The sequence below is a fragment of the Sus scrofa genome, chromosome 18 (assembly GCF_054392235.1).
Source record: "Sus scrofa isolate SSC_HxYL_T2T_F1_AM1 chromosome 18, Sscrofa_HxYL_maternal_Yorkshire_Landrace_v2.0, whole genome shotgun sequence".
NCBI classification, from domain to species: domain Eukaryota; kingdom Metazoa; phylum Chordata; class Mammalia; order Artiodactyla; family Suidae; genus Sus; species Sus scrofa.
Window position 1 is genome coordinate 47,531,625 of NC_139400.1, and position 22,022 is coordinate 47,553,646.

A 22,022-nucleotide genomic window follows, 5' to 3' on the forward strand; every position below is an offset into this window, starting at 1 on the left:
AGCTAGAAGGCTAATCATTCTGAATTATGGAAAACATCAAGTCAAGAATGGAAGGCGCTCTGTACCCAACCCTGACAAGTCAGGTTTGTTTTTGTTTTTGTTTCTGTTTTTAGTAGAAGAATATTGCTTTTCTCTACCACTACAGCTTGGTTAAATGAAAGTTTAACTATTTAAGAACATGCAAGATGGCCTTCCTAAAAATTATCATTACTAACATTCATCAACTTGGTTTTCTCTTTTCCTAAGAATGTCTAATAATTTAAATGAAAATAAAAATACCCACCAGGATCCAATACGAAACAACCAAAACTTAAATTAATAAAACATTAGTGCAGAAATTAAAGGAACATTGTAAATCAATGATACTTTAATAAAAAATGTTTTAAAGAATTGAAAAATTAATACATTAGTAGCTCCCCACATGCCTTACACTTCTCTGCAGACTTTGAATGGAATGTTTGCTTCCACCCAGTTCTCCAGTCCCCAGTGTCCTATCACGCTCCCACAAGAAGCAGACAGTACTGACAGGCCTGGCTTATATGACCAAGTGCACAGATTGAATTAGAAAGCTGGCTTTGAGTCATTAGCAAGTATAAAAAAGAAGAAAATGAGCAGTGCTTTTCCACTCATGTGACCCAGTGTTGCGAACGCTGTTTGAACAGTGTGTCTGACACATCACGTCACAAGGCAGATTTCCCCACTCAATTAGGGGTGAGGGTGTCCTATGTCCACAACTGCTCAGTCTCTACCCTTCACGGCTCTCAGGTCGGCTACTCCTTGCTGTCCTCATATTCTGTAAGCCCCAAATCCCAAGTCTGGCAAAGATTCCCCGTTCCCTTTTTTTTTCTTTAGTTCTAATATAAAAGGTGCGTTGTGGGGGAAGGTTAGTGCTTGAGAAGTTTATTAAAGCTGGAAATAAAAATAAAGAACTGAAGAGGGATGGCTGTCAAGAAACGGAAAGAATGGAGGGAGGAAGGGAAAAGTAAGTCAACAAAGAGAAGGTTTAATGGGGTTTCATAGAAAATTTGCTTTGCTACTTACTACATGAAGAACAGATAAAAAGCCAATCCTTGCTCTTTAAACCAATCTGCACATTAATAGATCTGGCAGTTCAAAAATGCATAACTGAAATGGGAAAAACAGAGGGTGGGTGCCAGTATACCAGCAATCAATATGCCTAAATCACTGCCTTCACATGAATGAAGAAGGTGTAAGCAGTGTTCACCCCTTGGAGATTAACCAGTAAATAAATCATCTGCATGCTATAATAAATAGATCTTTTAAAACCATATTAATCCTTTGTTGAACAAAAAGCCACCAAAATCTCACCAGCTCTGAGGGCATTAGTTTGGCTAATCTTGGGTCCTCAACGAATTTGTAACTGAATTTCCGTTAAAACAACAATGGTTCTCAAAACGAACTGCACAGATGCAGATCCAATCTGCCTGAAAAAAAAAGATTCTAATTCAACAAGTCCAAGTTGGGGTGGAGTGAGAGAGGAGTTTCTCTCAGCTTTCTGATATAGGATGTCCCAAGAAGGACTGAAAAAGCCTCAAAATGTGGTCCATCTCAGAACGTGCTGAAATGCTAACTGACCCAAACTATGAGAATCAGAATCTGCATTTTAACAAGATTCCCAAGTGCTCTGCATGAAAATTAAAGCATGAGACACCATTCTAGAGTAAGTGGCAGCAAACTTTTTTTAAATAAAGGACCAGCTAACTAGTAAATATTTTAGGATCTGTGGGCCATGTGGTCTCTGTCACAGATACTCAGCTCTCCCCTGTCCTGCCAAGACATCCAGTAAAATGGGTCTGCAAAGCATGGCCCATGGGCCAAATTTTACCAGTCACCTATTTCTATACAGCCTGCTAGCCAAGAATGGTCTTTACATTTTTAAGTGGTTGAGAAACATCAATAGGAGAATAATATTTTGTGACATGTGAAAATGATATGACATTCAAATTTCAGTGTCCATAAACAAAATTCTATCAGAACACAGCAACTTTTATTTGTTTACATATTGCCTATGGCTGCTATTATTTTACAATGGCAAAGCTGAACAGTTGTGACAGAGATCATGTGGCCTGCAAGCCTAAATATTTACCATCTGGCCCTTTACGGAGAAAGGTAGCTAACCCCTGCAATAAAACTTTATTTGTGGACATTGAAATTTGGATTTTGTATAATTTTCATAAGTCACCAAATACCATTCTTCTTTTGCTTTTTTAAAACCATTTGAAAACTTAAAAAAAAAAAATTCTTTGTTGGAAGGACATACAAAAGTAAACAACATCTGCAGCAACCTGGATTCTTAAAGCTTCCTTTGGGAAACACATCCCAGATATCCCAAAAAGAAAAAAAATTTAAAAGCATGAATGTGGCCAATAGTAATCTCATCTCTCCTCAATGAAATCACTCCTTTACTGGTCACATGGTTTGGGAGGACTTCCACTATCCCCAAATTCCAGGGGTTTCAAATTGCCAAACAAGCCAATCAGGGTATGCAAATCGTTTGGATCATAGTTTGGGGTTCAAGGCACATGATCCTAAACCAGGGTCCACAGAGACGGTAAAGACATTTTCTAAACTCCTTTCTCTGCACATGCTGACAACTGTTTCCTAGTAGGTGCAAACAAGGAGGAATGTAGCCAGGAGACCAGCTGACAGACATCTTGTGACCCCAGGGAAAAGTCTGCCAAAAACTAGCGCCATCACCAAGAAGCCAGTGATTAGAAAAAAGAGATTTCCTTCGTGCCTTGGATCATACTTCATCTGAAATTATATCTAAACTATTTAAGTGGGTGGGCCAACAAACTCGTTTTATTGTTAAACTAAGTTGAAAAGAATTTCCCATTATTAGCAACACAGAACCCTGATGCACACATTATCTTAATCCCCTTTTCTTCAAAGTTAGTTTCAAATACTTGCATTTTATCTGGCCATGTGTAAACACCCTCCTTCAACTCTACATCTCCCTCCTCTCAAATGAGCAAATCAACCCTGCTGGCCTGTAAGTCTTAAAATCCAAAGATGACTGTTGTGCAAACCAGATGACAAGGAACTCCTCTGAAAGTCAAATCTTTTTTTTTTTTTTTCTTTTTTTTCTTTTTAGGGCCACACTCAAGGCATATGGAAGTTCCCAGGTGAGGGATCAAATTGGAGCTGCAGCTGCCAGCCTACGCCACAGCCACAGCCACAGTGCTGGATCCGAACTTCATGTACGAGCTACACCACAGCTCACAGCAAGGAGGATCCTTAACCCACTGAGCAGGACCAGGGATCAAACCTGCATCCTCATGGATTCTAGTTGGGTTTATAAACCATTGAGCCATAACTGGAACTCCTGGAAGTCAAATCTTTAACACCAATGATAGGACTCCAAGTTTTCTTCTGCGCTCATGCCAAATGAGGCCATGCTGCAGAATTCAGGTTTGGGTCTTAGAGCAGCTGTGTGGGCTTCATAAGCACCACCAAAATGCCTAATACATGTGGGCCATGACTGAGAGAGTGCAGTTGCATAAATTAGGAAACTAATGATAGGTAATGAAAAGACTTTCCTAGCTCTAAGCAGGGCTCCTGTCAGAGGATGAGCATTAATTCAAAGTCAGGCAACCTGGTGCAAGGACCTGACCAACAATGTGAGTGACTCCGGGAGTGTCCATTCCCGATCTAGGCTTCAGTTTTTCCATTTCCACATCCACAAGATGGGAAGGCACTGAATTTTAGTGACTCTGCTGGTCTTTTCAAACATTCTGCAAAGTCTTGGTCCCTGCTGTAGTAATCCAAGCCACAGTGCCTTCTATTTAATGTGTTTGTGTGTGGTGGGGTGGCATGGGGGTAGGGGAGGGTTCCTGGTGGCTTTGTTTTCTACCTAAACTTGCACATCAGTCATGTTCTTCTAGTACCCCCCCGAAAGAAACAATAGACTTATCAGAACAAGAATTATTTATTCCTTTCCTGTTAAATGTGTGGTGAAAAATTATGAAGGTTACAGGCTTCAGTGTGGGACTTTTTGTTTAATCATAGATGGCTTCTCAGAAGAGATAGGAAGTTCTTGTTTCTCATTGGCTGTGGTCAAATCCAAAGATAAGTATAGCCAATAAGAAGACTGCAGTGCCATGAAGAAGACTAGGAAATCAGGAGACTCTTGGGGTGCCTGGTTCAAATATATATTTCTCCAACTTCTTTGGCCCTGTTAGGCACCAGGAGACTTGAGTCTAATCACTCTGGGTGGAACCAAGAAATACACAAAAACTTTAGGTGCTTTAGATTCAGGTAGACCTTAAACCACACACTGAAAAATCACTGTCCAAAGAAATATATATTTTTCAGAATATTTAAAATAATAACCATTTACAATAACATCTTATTTTTTAATGCTTCCAAATAACGTGACTCATTGGATCATGACAAAAGCCCTGTAATGCAGACAGTATTTATTATCAAATAAAATTTATTTTACAATGGAATGCTAAATATAAAAGCACCTACTACAGACTTAGACATGCATTAGGTCTAGGTAAATGTTAGTTATACAGTGTAAGAAGCATTCAATCATAAAGAGTGAATTGTGGCACAAAGGACAAATGACTGACAAGAAGTCATTCTGACTAATAAAAGCCTTGAGACCCTTGCCATATATGGTAGTCTGTTCCCCTAGGTGCCTCCTTAGAGACAGAGAACTTGCTGAGGTTTTTTGTTTGTTTTCTTCCAGGCACACTGGTTTTGAACTGTTCCAGGAGTTGCAGAAGAGTAGGGGCTAAAAGTTCTGGGAGAAGGGGCATATGAGAAAGGAAAACAATCATTCCAACCTATGCTCCACCAACTATTAGCTGTGTGATTTATGTAAGTTACATATCTTCTCTTTTTGCCTTAGTTTCTTCATCTGTAAAATGGAGATCAAATGAGATAATACAGGTAATGTGCTTAGGATATTGCCAGGCACATACAAGCATTTGCAGTAACTTAACCACTATACAGGCTGTTTGCTTCATGCCAGAGAAGAAAGTCAATCCAAAACTGGTGGGCTGAGGCTGGTGTTGGCTGAAGCTGAGCCTAGTCCTTAAGTATTGGGCTGTGTGCCCAGCACATCCCTCTTAAGGACCATTCACAAACATTCACTACTTAGTAGGTCACTTTAATAATTAGCCTTGCTTTGCTAATTACATTTTACTGATTAGAAATGACCATTGACAATACTGGGGTTGCTGAGAGTGCTAATTTTTTAGCAGCCATCTGAAAATAATGCTTGCTGATTTTTGCTGCCAGGACTTTTATCTTTAAATGGATGGTGTCAATAAGGCATTGTGATGGGAATGCAAAGAGAAAACAGGGCTGTATGATTCCCTTTTCCACCATTTCTGGGGCCTGACATTCAGCCCTAAACCTGACACCCCTACTCTGACATAAATATTACTTAATGTCAGTTACTTGCTTATTGGGAGTTAAAAAAAACAAAAAACAAAAAACTAAAAACCTAAAGTAGGTGATTTGTAAAAACACTTTGCTAACAACAAACAATTTGTGTTTAAGGAGAGCCTACTCTGTGCTTGGCATTCTACCGTGCAACATCTGGTTTAATGTATCCAACAGTCCAATAATGCAGGTGCTCATATTCCATCCATTTAACAGCTAAGGCAAAGAAGCACAAAGAGATGACGTGAAGTGCCCAAAGCCACACACAGTCATGAATAAAACCAGCAAGTCTGTAAGTGATTTTTGGACTTTTTTGAAACGTTCAATCTTGGTCACTCTCCACCCCCCCCTTTTTTTAATTAAAGGGGGGCTAAAAACTGCAAATACAATTCTAGTGTGATGACAATATTAACACTATTTGTGCGAGCCAGGTCGTCCACAAAACACTTAGGATGCATCATCATCTTAGTTTATCTTCACAAGGATCTTGCGTTAAGTATTTATCCAGATCCATTTTACAGATGACAAACTGATGCTCAGGGAAGTTCAGTGATTGTCTCCAACTCCAAAGAGCTAGAAAGGGTCTGGTTGGGAGGCAGGATTTAAAAGTCTAATAAACTGTCAGCTTGAGAAGGGCTGGATTGAGGCGACCCAAGTCACCAACAGATCCCATGCCTTGGCCTCTCCCAAAAGCGCCCCAGAAGCGCTGCAGCTGCATACGGACCGGCGGCGGTCTGGGGACCCAGCCCCCACCCTGCCCTGCGCTAATGGGGGTAAAGCTCGGTCGGCGCCATCCTGCAAGCCGAGCCTGATAATAGCCCTGATTAAATGGCGGGGCAGCCAAGGGAAGGCCCTGGCCGCCGCCAGCGCCACCACGCCGCCTAAGCAGGGACTGGCAGTGGCGGGGGCTCTAACTTGGACGTCTGAGTCCCAGCCCCACGGACTGCGGCAGTCGGAGCCGAGGGCACCGTCTCTGGCCTCGGGTCCTGGGTTGGAGCCGCGCGCCGGACTGCGGACCCAGCGCAGAGAGGAGCAGAGAAGCAGTTCTAAGTCTGCTTCGCCACTATTCAGTCGTTCTCAGGGACGCCTACAGCGTCGCTTTAAGTGTCTTTAGGAATCTCAGTCCACCTCTGGAGTCACCAAGTAGTGGAATTTAGTGGAGCCGGGCTTAGAGCGCTGTTGTCCCCTTTACTCTGGGCTGCCCTGGCCTCTCCAAGGTGGAGGTCTGGGACCAATGACAGCCTCTAAGGATGGGGCGAGCTGGCGGGAGAAAACCAGCGAATCCCAGATCTGAGAGGCGAGAGTGAGCCTTGTAAGCGTCTGGGCTCGGTGAGTCGGCGCCTCTCCGTTTCGGAAAGTATCTGCTTCCTGCTGTCGCAACGCCCTAACTGGGGCGGCTGGTCCCAGTGCCCTCAGTAACAGGCACTGTGAGAGACTCTTCACGCTAGGGAAACTAAAGCTCAGAGCAGTCCAGATAGCCCAGGCTCACAGCTCCAGGAAAGGGGAATACTGGTATCGAAACCTCCAAAACTTGGAAGCCTGCCTTCCACACTTGAGGGTACACAGACTCCGGCGAAGCTGTGACTCTTCTATTGGGTCCGCCCCGCCTCCACCCCCCTCGCCGCTTCCTCTGCTTCCTCGGGACTAGCGGATTACTCGGTAATTACCTCCAGAAAAGAAAAAAATGACAAAGGTCGCCTGGGCCCGCGGTCCACGTGCAACATCGAGAGACCTTTACTTGGCCTGCTTTCTGCGCTGGAAGAGTGAACCGTGAGGGCATGGAAGTCACATCTGCCCACATATGGAGGAACAAGGTTCCAGGCAGTGGGCAGACAACAAAGACAGACAGGTGTTAAGGAGTTTCTGGGGCTGCTATTTGCAAACAGATTAAGAAAATCCAGCACTTTTCGCCGAACTGCCTCTGCTTCCAGAACCGGAAACTAGCCATATGGGTTAGAAGGTTAAGGCCATTGAAAAGAGGAATCGCAGGACACAAGACTGACTCCTTTGCCTCCTGCTGCCCCACCTAGATCGAGTTACTTTGCCTTCACAGCCTCATTTTTCTGCAACTTTAAAATGCACATGATAACGCTACCAGACTGATATTATTACCAATGTTATATATTTTCTGGAAAGCCTAGTGCAGTGCCCTGCGCATATTAAGTGTGCGATTGAAGTTCTTCGTAATGCATTGAAAAACTAGCATCCAGGACTTGAAATGCGGGCTAAATGCCTACAAACTACGTGAGTTAATGAGAGGAAATAGAGCCAGGAGAAGCCCAACTGTGGACTGCCAGCCTTCCCAGTAGGGTGTTCACAGCAGAAAGGCTTCATTTCTGAGCACTCCCAGGGACACAGCCCTCTCCTTGTAGTGCCTTCTGGTTTTTCCTTCACCACAGAACCCATGTGAGACCCAGAGCCTCTCACACACCCCACAGAGAAAACTGTTTTTATATTCCTAACAATTACAGGTTGGAATAATTTGTATCTATTACAAATGTGTAATTTGTACTACGTGAAAAAGGAATCTTTCCCCAAGTTGCAGAGTTGGCCAATAGTAATCCCTGTGAAGTCCAATATCCTCACATGTACATTACTCTTCACCACAAACTCGATGCAGGTATTACACTAATAAAACTGTACTTGACAAATGTGGAAACAGAGGTAGCTTGCTCCAAACTGGTGTTTCTAATGCCAGGCCCCCACACCTTCTTCTGCCAGCTTTTTTATTAAAGCTTTTAATAAAAAGCTGCCTTTATGCCCCTACATCCTAAGAGTTCTTTTAGCTCAATGTTGAGCAGAATGTATATATTTCATGTGGATGCTCTTTTCTACATCTCCACCTAAGTTCTGAATTCTTGTTGAGCAGGGATCATCCAACGCAGTCCCTATCCCAATAAGCCAGTGCCTTGTCCAGCATGAATGCCCATAAATAGGTAGAATTGGCTATAACTGCTTCTTGTTTCCCCAAGTGTTTAATCACAGTGTCTATTGTGTGTGCGTGGTTTTGCATGCTTATTATCAGCGTCTCTCACCAGACTGAGTTGCATGAGGCAGGAATTTTAGGATCCTGAGCACTGATATACTTATGGAAGTTAGCACAGACTAAAGTACCAGGTAATACTGGATAAATGAACCCTGCTTTATCTTTTATTACATTCACACGTCTCTGTTTCCTTGCATAATATATGCTTCAAGTCTTCTGAAGCATGCTGACATTTGGGAATAGGCACCCAAGCGGTTACTGGGTGTATTTGTCCTCTGCAAGGAGGGGGAGTAAGATGAGCTTCTATCCCTGGCTTCTGGGGAGACTTGCAATGGGGGCTGGAGGCAGAGAACTTGGAGGACTACTTCCCGCCCATGTCTTCCCCAGCTTGATCTCCTAAACCTCCTGATAAGGACTCAGACAAACTGTCACCAAAACAGCTGGCTCTGGCTCCTGAAAAGCAGAGGCTGGACATGCTCCAACAATCACCGAGGGGACAGGGCGCAGTTGGTTGCTGGAAGGCTGGGTCACCTTCCGAAATGTGGCAAGCGCAGTAAGTTTAATTAGGTGACATCTTCAAAACTGGTGCTACTTTGCCAGAGGAAGGGTTGGCAAGACAGCTGTGATTCTCTTTTACGACAGTTGACTCATTTAGTTTTGAGTTTGTTTTTAAATACCTAAGAAACTACAGCTGGGCAAACCACTCGAGTTGCCTGTCCCGCTGTGGCATGCTCTATCCATTCAGGCCTCAGGCCTCACGGCTCTGAAATCGGTGCGCCAAGACACCTGGCCAAGAGGACCTTCATCTGAAGCAGGGGACCATCCTCTTTCCTCCTCCTCCTAATAAGAGTTCCCTCTTAATCAGTCCACTGCACGCAGTAGGGGCAGGGGCGACAGTTTCGAAGCTAGCCAGGTGCCTGGGAAACTCCACTCTACCTCTTACCAGTATAATTTCGATCAAATTCTTAACCATCCTGAACCGGCTGAGACTAGCCTAAAATTTAAGGGGGTGCCAAAAAACTAATCAAGAAATAAAATTTTAATGAAGTAATTTAAAAGATTAAAATTCATGCAAAAACTCATGATGTACGAAAAGAAAATATCCAAGTGTTAAAGACAGGATCCATCAGCAGCGGGCAGTTGACGGAAGGAAGGCGGTGACATCCCTAGAGGAGGGCTGGAGAAGGCTGGCTCTTGCTCCAGGGGAGGGGGAGGAAAGGTGGTGGAGAGGAAAGGAGGTGGAGGAGGAGGGAGACTGGAGTAGGGTGGGAGAGATTGGGTCTGGATTCCTCGACGCAGTCAGAAGAGATCTTTCTTTGCGGTTCTTGGGATCACACTGCGAGTTTTGCATGCAACTCTAGAGCACGGGTTCTTTCCCGGTCAGAAGATGGCCTGGGGCGCTGGGGACCGATTCCCAGAGTCGCCATCTCCTGGGGGACAAACGGGGAAGCGTTTGGTCACAGGAAGGTCGCGGTCTTGAGGAAACAGCTTGCGAGGAGGCTCTGAGGTCCGGCGTCTGACCTCAGCTCGTAGGCTGGGTAGCGCTAGGCGATGGGAACGCGAGAAGGCCCCGGGGCCAGCAAGCTGAGCCGCCTGAGGGTCCCGAGCGGGCTCCAGTAGTCGGGCGGTGGCACGCGCCCACAGCTGCAGGAGCCTGAGGCTCCTCCCGGAACTTAACAGCGTGGGTGGCTTTGGCCCCAAGGACTTTTCCTTTCACAAGCTGAGAAGGAGGGCCCTGGAGATGGGCGCGACTGCCTTAGGCCCACACGAGAGCCTTTCCTGTCTTGGATTCAACAGTTGCGCGCGAGTTTGTCTTAAATCCCGGGACGCGCGCGCGCGCGCGCACACACACACACACACACACACACACACACACACACTCCGGCCGCGCCCCTCGAGGAGCTGGTCTTTACTTTGCCCTTAGAACCGGAATTTGGCGTGGGTGCCTCGAACGTCCCCAGCCCGATCTTGCGGCCGGGGCTGGAGGAAGCCCTTCTCCTGGACCACTTGGATTCAAGAAGACAACACCGTTAAGGTTGCTTTTGAGTCCCGGCCTTGCGTTCCTCCGAGGAAAGGCTGGGACCCACCTTCTCGCCTCTGGGCGAAATCCGAGGGCGCGCGGCGCGCTACTTGGCACGGGGACGCGCGCTGCTCTTGGCACGCTCCCGGGGCGCGTAGCTCTGGCCGCCCTCCACAAGCTGCTTCGGGTGTCTTTCCCACTCGGTAAACCGAATAAAGGAATCCAGAGTCATCGAAGCCCATTACTTTTGCTTTTAAGGCATTTACTAGAAAGCGGAAGAGAGAGGATGGGGACGGGATCTCGGGAATAGGGCGGCGGGTACGTGGAGAAGCGAGTCTCCTTTCTTGCCCTCAGTGTATACCAGGGCGGCGCTCTCGGTCTGGAACCGGGTCCCGCTGCTCCCGGTGCCGCTCTCGTCCCCGGCGCTGGCGGTGGGTCCCTACCGCTGTCAGCAGGAGGGTTTTGCGTTAGTGTTAACGTTGAGACGGGGGCCCTTGGACAAAAATCAGGAAACCGTTTCTTCCTGCACGGTTCTGGGGTCAACCAACTTTTGCACTCCGGAGCTACAAATGAGAGTTTGAAAGGGCTCTTTGTATAACGAGACATCCTCTAATCCTTCACATAATCAAACACCGTATAACAAAACTCAGACATATAACTCCAAGTCTTAATACTTAAGCTTAAAAGTTTAGCAAGATGTAAATAATGGTCCGTCACCACTACGTGGCCCCAATCCTCTGAGAACATTCCACAACTGTCTACACAAGTAACTCTACCTGAGCACGCGAGAGGTACATCTCTGCGATCGAGAAATTGCAGTTAAAAACTAAATAAAATTCTATACGTATGTTTTACTATTTCAGAGCAATTTGTTTAGGTGCTTTAAGCATCTTATCTAATTTAATCCACAAAGCCATATTCTAGGTGGGAATATTTTAATGTAGATGATGAAATGGAGGCTTTGAAAAAGTTTAGGTAACCTACTTACAGAGTCTCTGGGAGGGCTAAAGTCAAGATTCAAAGCCTTCCCCAAGTCCAAGGCATTTTCCAGTGTCTAGAGCCACCTCCTCCTGCCTGAGGTCAGCAAGAGAAGGGTCTGCTGGGAAGTGTTAATGTGATTTCTTTGTTCCAGCCCCCTAGGTGGCTTTACCTGTTAGCGTGTACTAACACTAGGATTTTGAAGGGGCCTCAGAACTGGGTGATCGAGTGGGCTTTGAATTACCCTTTGAAGGCCAGTTCCCCATTTGGAACTGGTGTTCCAAACACCAGTTCCCCATTTTTACAGCACCGTATTGATTTGCAAAGGCAATAAATCTAGGAGAAGGGACAGTGTGCCCCCGATAATTACGTTGTAGTATACATTTTATTGCTGCTGTTTCAACACCAATAAGATGCATCGCGTTTTAGGGATCCTAAACAGCTCACCTCTCGAGCCTAAATTTGTTTTAAATGGTTTTTTCAGTTCTTCTGGATTGCTGCCTGCTTCTGTGCATTTTGCTTAGCTTCCTATTTTGCTTTTATAGGGTAAATAGTCGAAGATCGGTGCCCACCAGAGACCCAGAACTGAGCTAAGGTCATGTGTGACGTTGGAAACGGAAATGGAAACTGATTAGGGGGCAAATCATTTTCCCTTTGCTCTGCCAATTTTTCTAAAAATGTCCCTATCATGACATTATTCAAATTCTAGTCTGAACCATTAAGAAAATTAAGAAAAGACACGCTGATTCCTCTGTGTAGAAATGCACTAGCAAGGGTTTTTTAATTGAAGTACATAATTCCATAGTAAGTTTTAGAAAACTAAAGCAAATAAGATCTTTGATGCCTAGTTGAAGCATAAAGTTCTAGACTATGACATCACCCACTCCAAACAAACTCCCCCCCCCCCAAAAAAAAATTCTTGACAGAATTTTCCTTCCTGGGTAAATCCTAAGCATTTGAGACAGGAAAGAAACAAGTTTACACCTTACATTCGAAGGAGGGAAATGCCACTGTTTCGTTGATTGAGGCGGGAAGAGTGTTGGGAGGAAGCTTTATCAACCCAAGGGTCGGGGTTGTCCAAAACCGCAAAGGACCAAAGACTGAAGAACAGATATGGATCTTTCAGCACATGCAGTAGTTTTGCCTCTCCTCTTACCATGGTTTAATCTGAAAGCTTTTTGCGCTCTGCCGGCGTTGGCTCTACGGTGGATCTCCAGTGAAGAGTCCAGCTGCAGGGCCGGGGTGTGGTCAATGCCTTTGGAGTGCGTGTTCCTGAGCCTCCAGCCCTCTGGGTCAATGTTAGGGGAGATGCGCCGCCCCGCTCCGCTAGACCCGGTTTCTCTCTCTCAAAAGCAAAGAGACAAGGGCTGGACGACTGTGTAAAATCTCTAGTACAAGTCTTAGTTGAACAAATTTCCCCCAAATTTACACATATACAATCTGTACTTGGAGACTGATATCAGAATATTCATTAGTCACCTTCCTGTAGCACATTGTCAGAAACTACTGATACAACGAGGCTTAAACCACAGGTCCCTTCAAAGTACCATCATCTTACTTACACGGAAGTTTTCAATGTTTGACTTTCAGGGTCCCCCCCACCACCACGCCCCATAAGTTTATTTCAGGGGGTGGAGAGAGGAAAAGGTTGGTGGGAAATGCGAGCTGTTTTCCTCCCTTCTTTCCTTCCTTCCTTTTTTTCCTCCTTCCTTTTAAGACCCACCAAGAGGCTCCTAATCGCCAGACCAACAGGCTGGAAAGGAGCGCAAATATTTACATGTATAGCTTGAATGCGTGTGTCAGCCTGAGTTTACACTGCTCCAAGTGAAGCGGATTACCCTGCGAATTCGGAGAATTTGAGTTATTCAAGCTGAACAAAGCCAAGAAGATGACGCCCCCCAACCCCGACAGCCGTGGGAAGTCCCAATCGCAACGAGTCTGTGAAGGCTGAAGGAAGGTTCCGTGTCTGCCAAGCCCGAGCACTGCAAGGCTCACACTCTCCCACCGCGCGTCGCGTGGTCCCCGCAGGGTGCCGCACCCCCTGCACCTTGTCTACCCATCGATTTTCCTTCAGTCGAGACCCAATTTTCTGAGAGTCCTTCTCAGAAATAGGAACTCCGAGTGAGAGGCGCACTGGTGTGCGAAAGAAGCTGTGATTCTGAGGGCAACCTTTGCCAAATCCTCACCGCCCTCTCTTAAGCGTTTCTTTTGCAGGGCTGCAGCGTTCCAGTTCCACTGTCTAGCTGCCAAATTTTGGAGCTCAACGAATGTGAAGACCCAGCCTTGGGTGCTGCCCGACTAATGGGATCTGGCCCATTGACACCCGCTCTGTAGCACCAGTTTCTATTCTATTTAGCGTTTTCCAACTTTATTTTGGAACTTTGAGTACCAATAAGAAAAAAAAAAAAAAGAAAGAAAGAAAAAAAAGAATTGAAAGAACTCCCCAAGGCTTCCTCTGGTCTGGGTTCGAGCACCGGGTCACTACCGGGATCCCAGATCTTAGGACGCAACAAAAACGTCCCCTCTCGATAGCGAACACCTCCCTCCCGCTCCAGGACTGTGAGACCAGGCGAGGTGGGTCCGCAGCCGCTGAGCCATCCCGGTGAGGGCATCCCATTCCCGAACCGGTGCCAGGTTTCAGCTAGCTGCTGCGCGAGGCCAAGAGGGCGCCCTGGTCAGGCCCCCCCCCCCGGCCCCGCCCCCCGCACGGAATCAGGAAGGAGTGACGTGTGGCAGCGCTGACTGGCTGCCGGCGTGCGGGATCGCAGCTGCCAGCAAATTAAGGCGCAGGGCAGCTAACGCCAGGCGCAGTGTCCTCCGCGCCCCGTCGTGCTTGCACCGCCGCCCTCGGGCTTCCAGACGTCCACCCCCTCTCTCACTGGCACTTTGCCGCTCTGGCTGTCCCCAGCGCGAAGAGGGAGGAAGGACGCGGAGAGGTGCTGCAGGACCCCTGGGCTTGGCGAGGCTTATGCTAGTTTCCAGCTTCCGGCGGCGGCGTAGCTAGTGGACCTGCCGGGCATCCCGGTGCTTGCGCACCGGGTTGAGCCCGCGGTTGGTCCCCTCCGGCTAGTTCGAAGTCCCTGCTGTTCGTGGGCTCTTGCGGTGCAAGAGAGGAGAGACCAGTGGAGCTCTGGGGAGGTTGGGACTGACTCATCTAGAGTCCCCGTTCCCTTGTTGTTGCACTCGGAAACTTTGCGCTGTGTTTCGGTCTTTGTCCTTCTTGGGGAAGCTGGACGGCAGTTCGTCAGGCCCGGTCCCTGGCCAGGACCGCGCACTGGGGGCCATGGAGTTCACCGCATCGCCCAAGCCCCAGCTTTCCTCCAGGGCCAACGCCTTCTCCATCGCCGCTCTGATGTCGAGCGGCGGCTCCAAAGAGAAGGAGGCTACGGAGAACACTATCAAACCCCTGGGTAAGTCGGGCTGTCAGATAGTGGGCAGGCGTGGGAGTGCTGCACTTTTGTCTCTCCCTCTGTCTCCTGGCTGCGGGAGGCCCTCGAGGGTGGCCAACCACCTTTCCCGGCTGGAAGCAGTTCTGACCCTTAGGCCAGAGAACATGCGGGTGGGAGAATTTTCTCTTCGGCCCAAATTCTTTGGACCTCTTGCAGTCTGTTAAACGCAACCGTTTCGCATCTCGTATATATATCGGTAGTTGCTTTCCCATCTTTCTAGAATCCTTATGTCAAGTTGGACTTACACTGTGTGCGTGGGTGTGTGAGCGTGTGTGTGCTTGCGTTTGTGTGACTTCGTCAGCATAAAACATTTTGGGATAAATAATAATAAAGCCCTTTTAAAAGACTCAACAGGATTTACTACGATGCCTTAACACATGCTTGTGTATTTGAAACTAAGGAGACTGACTTCACAACAAACGTATTTGATTTTGTTTTTTCCCTGACTGGGCTAAACTACAAAGTCCGCTCCTTAAAGCCATCAAGAGCTGTAGAATAAACCAGTTCTGTCCGCATGAACCATTTTCTTCACAGAAGCTCTAGACTTATCAGTTAAGACATTTTATAACTGCTGTCATTTTTAGTGGAGGTTGGCAAAAACATTAGCAGTAACCATTTCCCAAATTCCTCAACTTTTAGCTATACTGTTTATTTAACAACCTTTACCATTTATAGAAGACACTACGCTCAGAGTAAAGGGAGAAAAGAGACTATATTCCCCTTAGCAGGAGTGAATTGTGTGAGAAAGAAACTGCCAACTGTGATAACTGATATAAGTGTTTCAAAAATCTCTTTACAATTGAGGGAGAAAGAAGTGTTCTCCTCATCACCTCTTGGGTTGCCGGGTAATAATTATTCCACACCCTGATCATCTGGTAGCCCTGAAACAGTGGAAAGCATCAAATAGTAAACTTAGGGTAATATTTTAAAAAACTTTTAAACTCTCACTTTTTTCCTGCCTTATCCTGTCCTTCATTTTAACATCTCACATCTGAAACAACAGTGATAATGTGAAAGATGAAAGGTTAGAGATGAAAAATAAGGGGCCTGGGCAGAAAGAGGAGAGAACAAAAATCTCTGTAGCAACTTAGAACCAGGGAAAGGAAATCAGATCTCTATAAAAACAAAAAATTTCCCCGCCAAGGTTTTCTCTCCCTTTCCCTGGTTCTTCCCACCTACCCTGCCAAAGAAATGGAAACAAGCCATCAGACAAACCCCAAACTGTTTAGAAAAAAATTCACTACCAATTTCAAAATTATGTTTGTGCGGCTTCCCAACTTTATCCACTCCTATTTAAGGTCCTCCAAATTCTTTATACATGCCCCCATTATAGTTCAGTAGCTAGCAGGAAAAGAGGATTTCTGGTTAAAATTCCTGACAGAAGTACAGAAAGCAGCCTGGGAAACATGACAGCTTCAGCTCCACTGTCAATTTCAACATTGCTTCCTTCTCTATTTCCAGAGGGGGGAAAAACCTCTCTTCCTATGAATTCTAAAATGAAGTCATTCTCAGCTCACAGCACCCCTACTCTTATGCCAGTCTGCAAAATGAGCATCCTTCCCCAGGCTTCTGAGACAAAAAGAAAGAACCAGAAAGCATCCTAGTCTCTTTCAAGAGCCAGTTCAACACAGTACAATTAATGACTAAAAGGATTCCAGCATGTGAAATACCTGTTAAGAGAGAATGAAACACTAGTGAGAGGCTAAAAAAACTGTAGGGTGAGGGTCATATGTGCCTCATGATTGCTCATTTTAAACACATTAACTCTATTCAGAAGAACTACCTTAGACCACTAGAGCATTAAAAAAGATTTAAATTGAGATATAATTGATAGAGAATGTTGTGTTAGAGCATTTCACTATCATTTTCTTTCTCCACTTTCCCAACCCTGACACACAGTTAGTCTGGGACTGAGGGAGTTTCCTTTTGCCTTTTTTTTCTTTTTTTCCTTTTCTTTCTTTTTTAAGTACATTTTATGTGCATATGTGTATATGTGTGTATATATATATTTAATCTTTTATATATCTCTCTCTATATATATATAACTTGTTTCAATTCCTTGAGGGCACTTAAGAGCAGAGGTGTTTGGAGTTCAGTTTCACATTGCAGATTCAAGTAGTTTCTTTTTTAAGGGATGCAAGATAATTGGGACAATTACAAAACTCTCCCTGTATTCCATCAAAGTGACTGGTGTAGTCCCAGACCCTTATCAGCTGTGAAGGAGAATGTTTGGTTCATAAGCAAGTGGTATTTCAGCCTGATGGTGGGCGGCAAACCATTCTTCCTTCTTTAATACTTTGCTAGTCTAGGTTTGGGCCTCTTTTCCTCACTTCCAGAACATTTTTGAGAGAATGTGAGAGAAAAAAATACACACATCACCCCTCAAGTAACTGTTTCAAACCCATTCAAAAAAAATGGCCCAGAGAGTACACTCCTCTGGTATAACAAGCAATATGCTAGTCTTTTACAAGATCACAGGCTGGGAGGGATATTATAAAAATATTCTAATCTAATATCTGAAAGCCTAGGAAACTAAGAGCCAGGTAGAGAAGTGAAGTAACCTAATTTAAAAAAATACATCTCCCCCACACACGCCTTTTTCATTTTCTTATGGAGAGAGGGCTCCAGGAGCAAAGGGAAGTTCCCCTCAAATGTGCTGATCTCTTCACTTCCTGGGTCTTCCTATCGGAAAGTGTCACTTCTTTGTCAAAGAGGGAAGACGGGCACTAGATCCCACAAGCTATGAAGTTTAGAATGTGGGAGGGATAACAGCAGGAATACCTGCTGCTCATGGTATTCATGGTCATTACTTTTTCCTTTATCCACACCTCACATTTTTATTCTCCAAAGAGGGTTTCAGTAATGGTGGTAACAAACTATGGTTCTAGAACTCATTTGGTTCAGTAAGTAAGCAGGAACCATGTCACTCCACAGGACTCTCTCTAGGTTTATGTTGTGATGAGTTACTGCTGCCCTCCTGAAAAGTCTGAGCTTAACTTTTCCAAACTCAAATCCAGGTATCTATTTTAGGTAGTGCTGTTCTCCTTACTGTATCTTTGGTCAAGCATTCCTGTCAGTCTCAATTCTCTTCGCCTGCAGAACAATTTGTTGAGAAGTCATCCTGCGCTCAGCCCCTGGGCGAGCTGACCAGCCTGGATGCTCACGGGGAGTTTGGAGGCAGTGGTGTGGGCAGCAGCAGCCCATCCTCCTCTTCTTTGTGCACAGAGCCTCTGATCCCCACCACCCCCATCATCCCCAGCGAAGAAATGGCCAAAATTGCCTGCAGCCTGGAGACGAAGGAGCTCTGGGACAAATTCCATGAGCTAGGCACGGAGATGATCATCACCAAGTCTGGAAGGTGGGGCAGGGTGGGGGTGCTTGTCAGGGTGAGGAGTAGGGAGGAGGGAATGGAGCCCTGGGTGGCAAAGGGAGTTTCCAGGAATTGGGTAAAACTTAATGAGGAAGCTTCGCTCAAGAAGGGCTTCTTTCCTTTTGGAAAGAGCTGCAGAGACAGATGTCCAGGCATTTGCTTTCTTAGGATCTGACTGTGAGAAGCCCCACCCCTGCCTTGTGAGAAGGGCACAGGACTGGGATCTCTGTCCTCCAGCAGCCTGGGATGTCGTTTGGCATTTGCAGGGAAAGGGGAATTCAGCTCCTGCCAGGGCGCAGGGCAGACCGCTGGGTGTTGGGAGCGAGGCGGATGTCTTCCCTTTTGTTGGCCTCAATTTGCAAAAGCTCCCATGAAAATAAAAATTAAAACTTAGGCGGAAGAATGAAATCAGAAACGACACACTCCCCACCCCTCAGTAGGATGGAGCACTGGTGCAGCCGGTCCACTTGGCGCCAAAGCCAGCTGACTCAGGGCAGGCAGGAAGTCTTAGGTTGGAGTGGCTCGGGACTGGAGCTAAGGCTCTTGGTGCTTGATCGCGCCAGCCCTCAGGACTTGGGGAAGCACCCCCAAGCCTTCCAAAAACCCAACCTGAGAACCCCACTCTGGCTTTCTACAGCAGGAGTGAGTTTTCTCCCTGCAAAGCAAGGTTTCAGAACTCCTCTGCTTTCAGAGACTTCGGTCCAGGAGCCTAATGTGCTTGATGATATAGCACAGGATTTTCCCTAATCACAGCCCTTCCTTTGGGTAGTAATGAGGTCTCCCGTAGAGGTGACGCTTTTGATTATCTAGGTTTAGGAGAAGGTTGGTCTCCCTAGTCACATCTCTGTGGCTTTACAGGAAACAAAAAGAGTTCTTTGGGAGGCTGGGTAGGGAGGGAAGGTGGACTCTTTTCCTCATACCTAATTCGGGCTGATTCTCTTTGTCTCATTGGGTCAGGAGGATGTTTCCTACTATCCGAGTGTCATTTTCCGGCGTGGATTCTGAGGCCAAGTACATAGTCCTCATGGACATCGTCCCCGTGGACAACAAGAGGTACCGCTATGCCTACCACCGGTCTTCCTGGCTGGTGGCTGGCAAGGCAGACCCGCCGCTGCCAGCCAGGTTTGTGACTACAGATTTTCCAGCCGAGCAAAATGCATGTTAACCTTGCTGGCAGAACGTCTCCTGACCTAGGTTGTTTGAATTTTAAGCAGGTCTGTTTTTAAAGCCGTGAGTTCTGGTAAGAGTGCATTCCAAGCCCAGACAATCCAGGATTAACTATACAAAATATGGGTTCATCTCTGAGAAAGGCAGAGTTTGTGCATAGAACACGGTATTTAATTTTATCTTTCCTCATAATTCATTTTAAAGTTTTTTTTCCTTAAATTTCAATTGGAATATTTTTTAGAAATCTGGATCCATTTCATAGGACACTCATCATTTCTATTTGGCTAACACCAAAAAGAATAAACTTACCGGTGAAGTGTTTGCCCTAAAATCCTTTTTAGAAGCGTGCATTTTAGCAAAGCAGTTGCTTATAGTAAATATTTATTATAATGTGGTTATAACTTCACCTAATAAACATCATTTTGGTAAAATATGGTTGTTTTGACCAGCAAAAGGCTCAGAGATTTTTAAATAAGAAAAAGAAACTCTTATTTTCCTTTCTTCGTAATTAATGGATAAATATAAGTCAACATCAGGTTGATATTCTTTTACTGAAAAATTACTCAATTAATAGCTAATGATCCAAACAAAACGTGTTCTTTTTTGTGCCATTCATTGGCAATATTTTTCTATGAGAACTCTGTTTAAAAAATCACATGCAAACCTTTCTTGCTGCTGCTTTGCCCAAATGAGCATTTGGGGTGGGAGGGGGGACAGCATGTTTTTGCTTATGTGAATACTAATAGTTGAAGTACAGGATTCTTACTGCATACTTTAATACGAACAACAAATATTAAATGACTTTACATTTAGGGTTCTAAAACAAAGCCCTACAGCTTTAAAGTTATTTTATGACTGTGTTATATTTATTAATTGATTCAAAGTTCACATCAGAGCTAAGAATTTATTTAAATGTACAGATTTAGGAATTCTGTGAAGTTACGGCTGATTTTTTAAGTATTTAGTGTGGAGTCTAAGTCAAGGCACAGAAACAACACTGACAATTTACACATACAATACTGGAGGACTCTTAAGTTTACTTAGTAGTCCATCAAGTTATTGAGTTTACAGTATGTTAAAAACCTAAAGAAGAGATTAAAAGAAGCCTCTCAGAGTTTTCCAATCCCACAAGAGTCTAGGAAGGACATCTTGCCAACCCTTCCAAATTGCTATATTAAATAACAGTCAGAACTAAGAAACTTTTCAAATATCACTTTTTTCAAAAAAAAAAAAAACTGAGCAAGATTTACAAATGTATGATAGATATTAAAATGAATATAATTAGTGTTCTCTACTATTTATTATTAATTAGCAATTCACATTACTCTAGAGTGTCTCTCCAAAATTTATACATTTTTTAAAGGAGAGAGGGGAAGAAAGAAAAGAGTAAGAGAAGTATATTAGCAGATTCCTAACCATTTTTACAAGCACCACCCCTCCTTTTTCTTCTCCAAGTCTTTCCTCTAAGCAGTTAATCACTCTTATTTAGCATACATTTTCCTCCTATCTGAAGGTATGGGGAACTGATGCAGGCCAGTTGAAAATATGACATGCCTTGTTTATGTTACTAATCTGTTCTGGTTGGAGAAGGAAAGCATGTACCAATACACTATCTTAACTGAAGCATGTTTAAGCTATTGCTGGAATTTTAAGTCCCAAGGGACTGGAAAGAAGCGAGCTTCCTGAATGCTTTTTCATTTACCCGAATTCAGCTTATTTATATTGATATTAGATTAAAACATTTTGTGCTTTAGAGGACAGAAATATGTTAGATCATGTAAGTAACCATTCTTTATCATTATTAAAAGATATAGTGCTGTATTTTCTAGCTCCACATGTGCAAAGTGAGAAACTTGGGAGGTGATCATTTTCATATCGATGGTAGAAATTCTTTGTGGTTCTAGTTCTTTGAAGCATTTTATTTTAGACTGAAGTTCATCAGTCAGTTGTTCCTAATCAGAAGAATATTGTCAGATACCTGACAATATCATTCGATCATAATAATGGGCAGGATATTGTACATGATCTAAATAGTTATATTTTCATCTAAGACATTTCCTTCTCTTTAAAGTAATTGAGATTTTCAAAATTAATCTTATTAATGTTATCATATGTGGTGAATTGGTACTTTAAGAGGGACCATCTTATCAACTTCTAGGATGTTAAATATTTTTGAACTTTTTTGGAGGAGTGGGTGGGATGTGGTGCTGATCAATAAAACAACTGCCCCTATAAAGCTATAGCCTTAGAGGGGTGACACTTGAAAAGCTATTATAGTTGTGTCATCAAAGAATACTTCAATTGAAAAGCAATTTTGAGCACTCTTTCTAAAAAAAATTCAAACAAACAAACAAACACCTAAAACCTTTAAAGTTCTTGTATGGGTCTGGTAAGAATCCAGTGCTGTCAGCCTGTATTTTGCTTCTGGTGGGCTTTGTGAGTTTCAGCATGTGCAAGCAATTCCTCTATTTGTAGTCCTTTGTGTGACCAAACCACAGCATAGACTTCTTGTTCTTTACATGAATATTACAAGGGAAGGGTTTTATTGGCTTTTTTCTTTGCTCTTGCTCAAACTGTAATGTTTACGTTTAATGATAGTTATAAGGATCCTATACAAAATATAGATATAAATAA

The 22,022-nt window shown here is 44.6% G+C and overlaps 1 protein-coding gene and 2 long non-coding RNA genes across 6 annotated transcripts in view; 1 reads left to right on the forward strand and 2 right to left on the reverse strand.

Annotated features, from left to right (window-relative positions):
- LOC146395024 (uncharacterized) overlaps positions 1-22,022 on the reverse strand; it is a 295,705-nt gene that overhangs the window by 223,463 nt on the left and 50,220 nt on the right. The window lies entirely within an intron of this gene.
- LOC146395026 (uncharacterized) lies at positions 9,426-12,747 on the reverse strand. The gene is made up of 2 exons (XR_014834264.1): positions 12,559-12,747; positions 9,426-10,987 (listed from the first exon to the last, which is right to left on the reverse strand). It is a non-coding gene; the product is annotated as an uncharacterized LOC146395026 (long non-coding RNA).
- Positions 13,962-22,022, forward strand: part of TBX20 (T-box transcription factor 20) — a 46,318-nt gene continuing 38,257 nt past the window's right edge. Inside the window, exons 1-3 of one of the 4 annotated variants that reach the window (XM_003134794.5) lie at positions 13,962-14,812; positions 17,951-18,209; positions 19,179-19,343. In XM_003134794.5, the coding sequence (XP_003134842.1) occupies positions 14,686-14,812; positions 17,951-18,209; positions 19,179-19,343 (551 nt within the window). In that variant the 5' untranslated portion in view covers positions 13,962-14,685. The remainder of the gene's footprint in view (positions 14,813-17,950; positions 18,210-19,178; positions 19,344-22,022) is intronic. The other 3 variants (XM_013990852.3, XM_085005847.1, XM_085005848.1) reach the window with 3 other exon arrangements.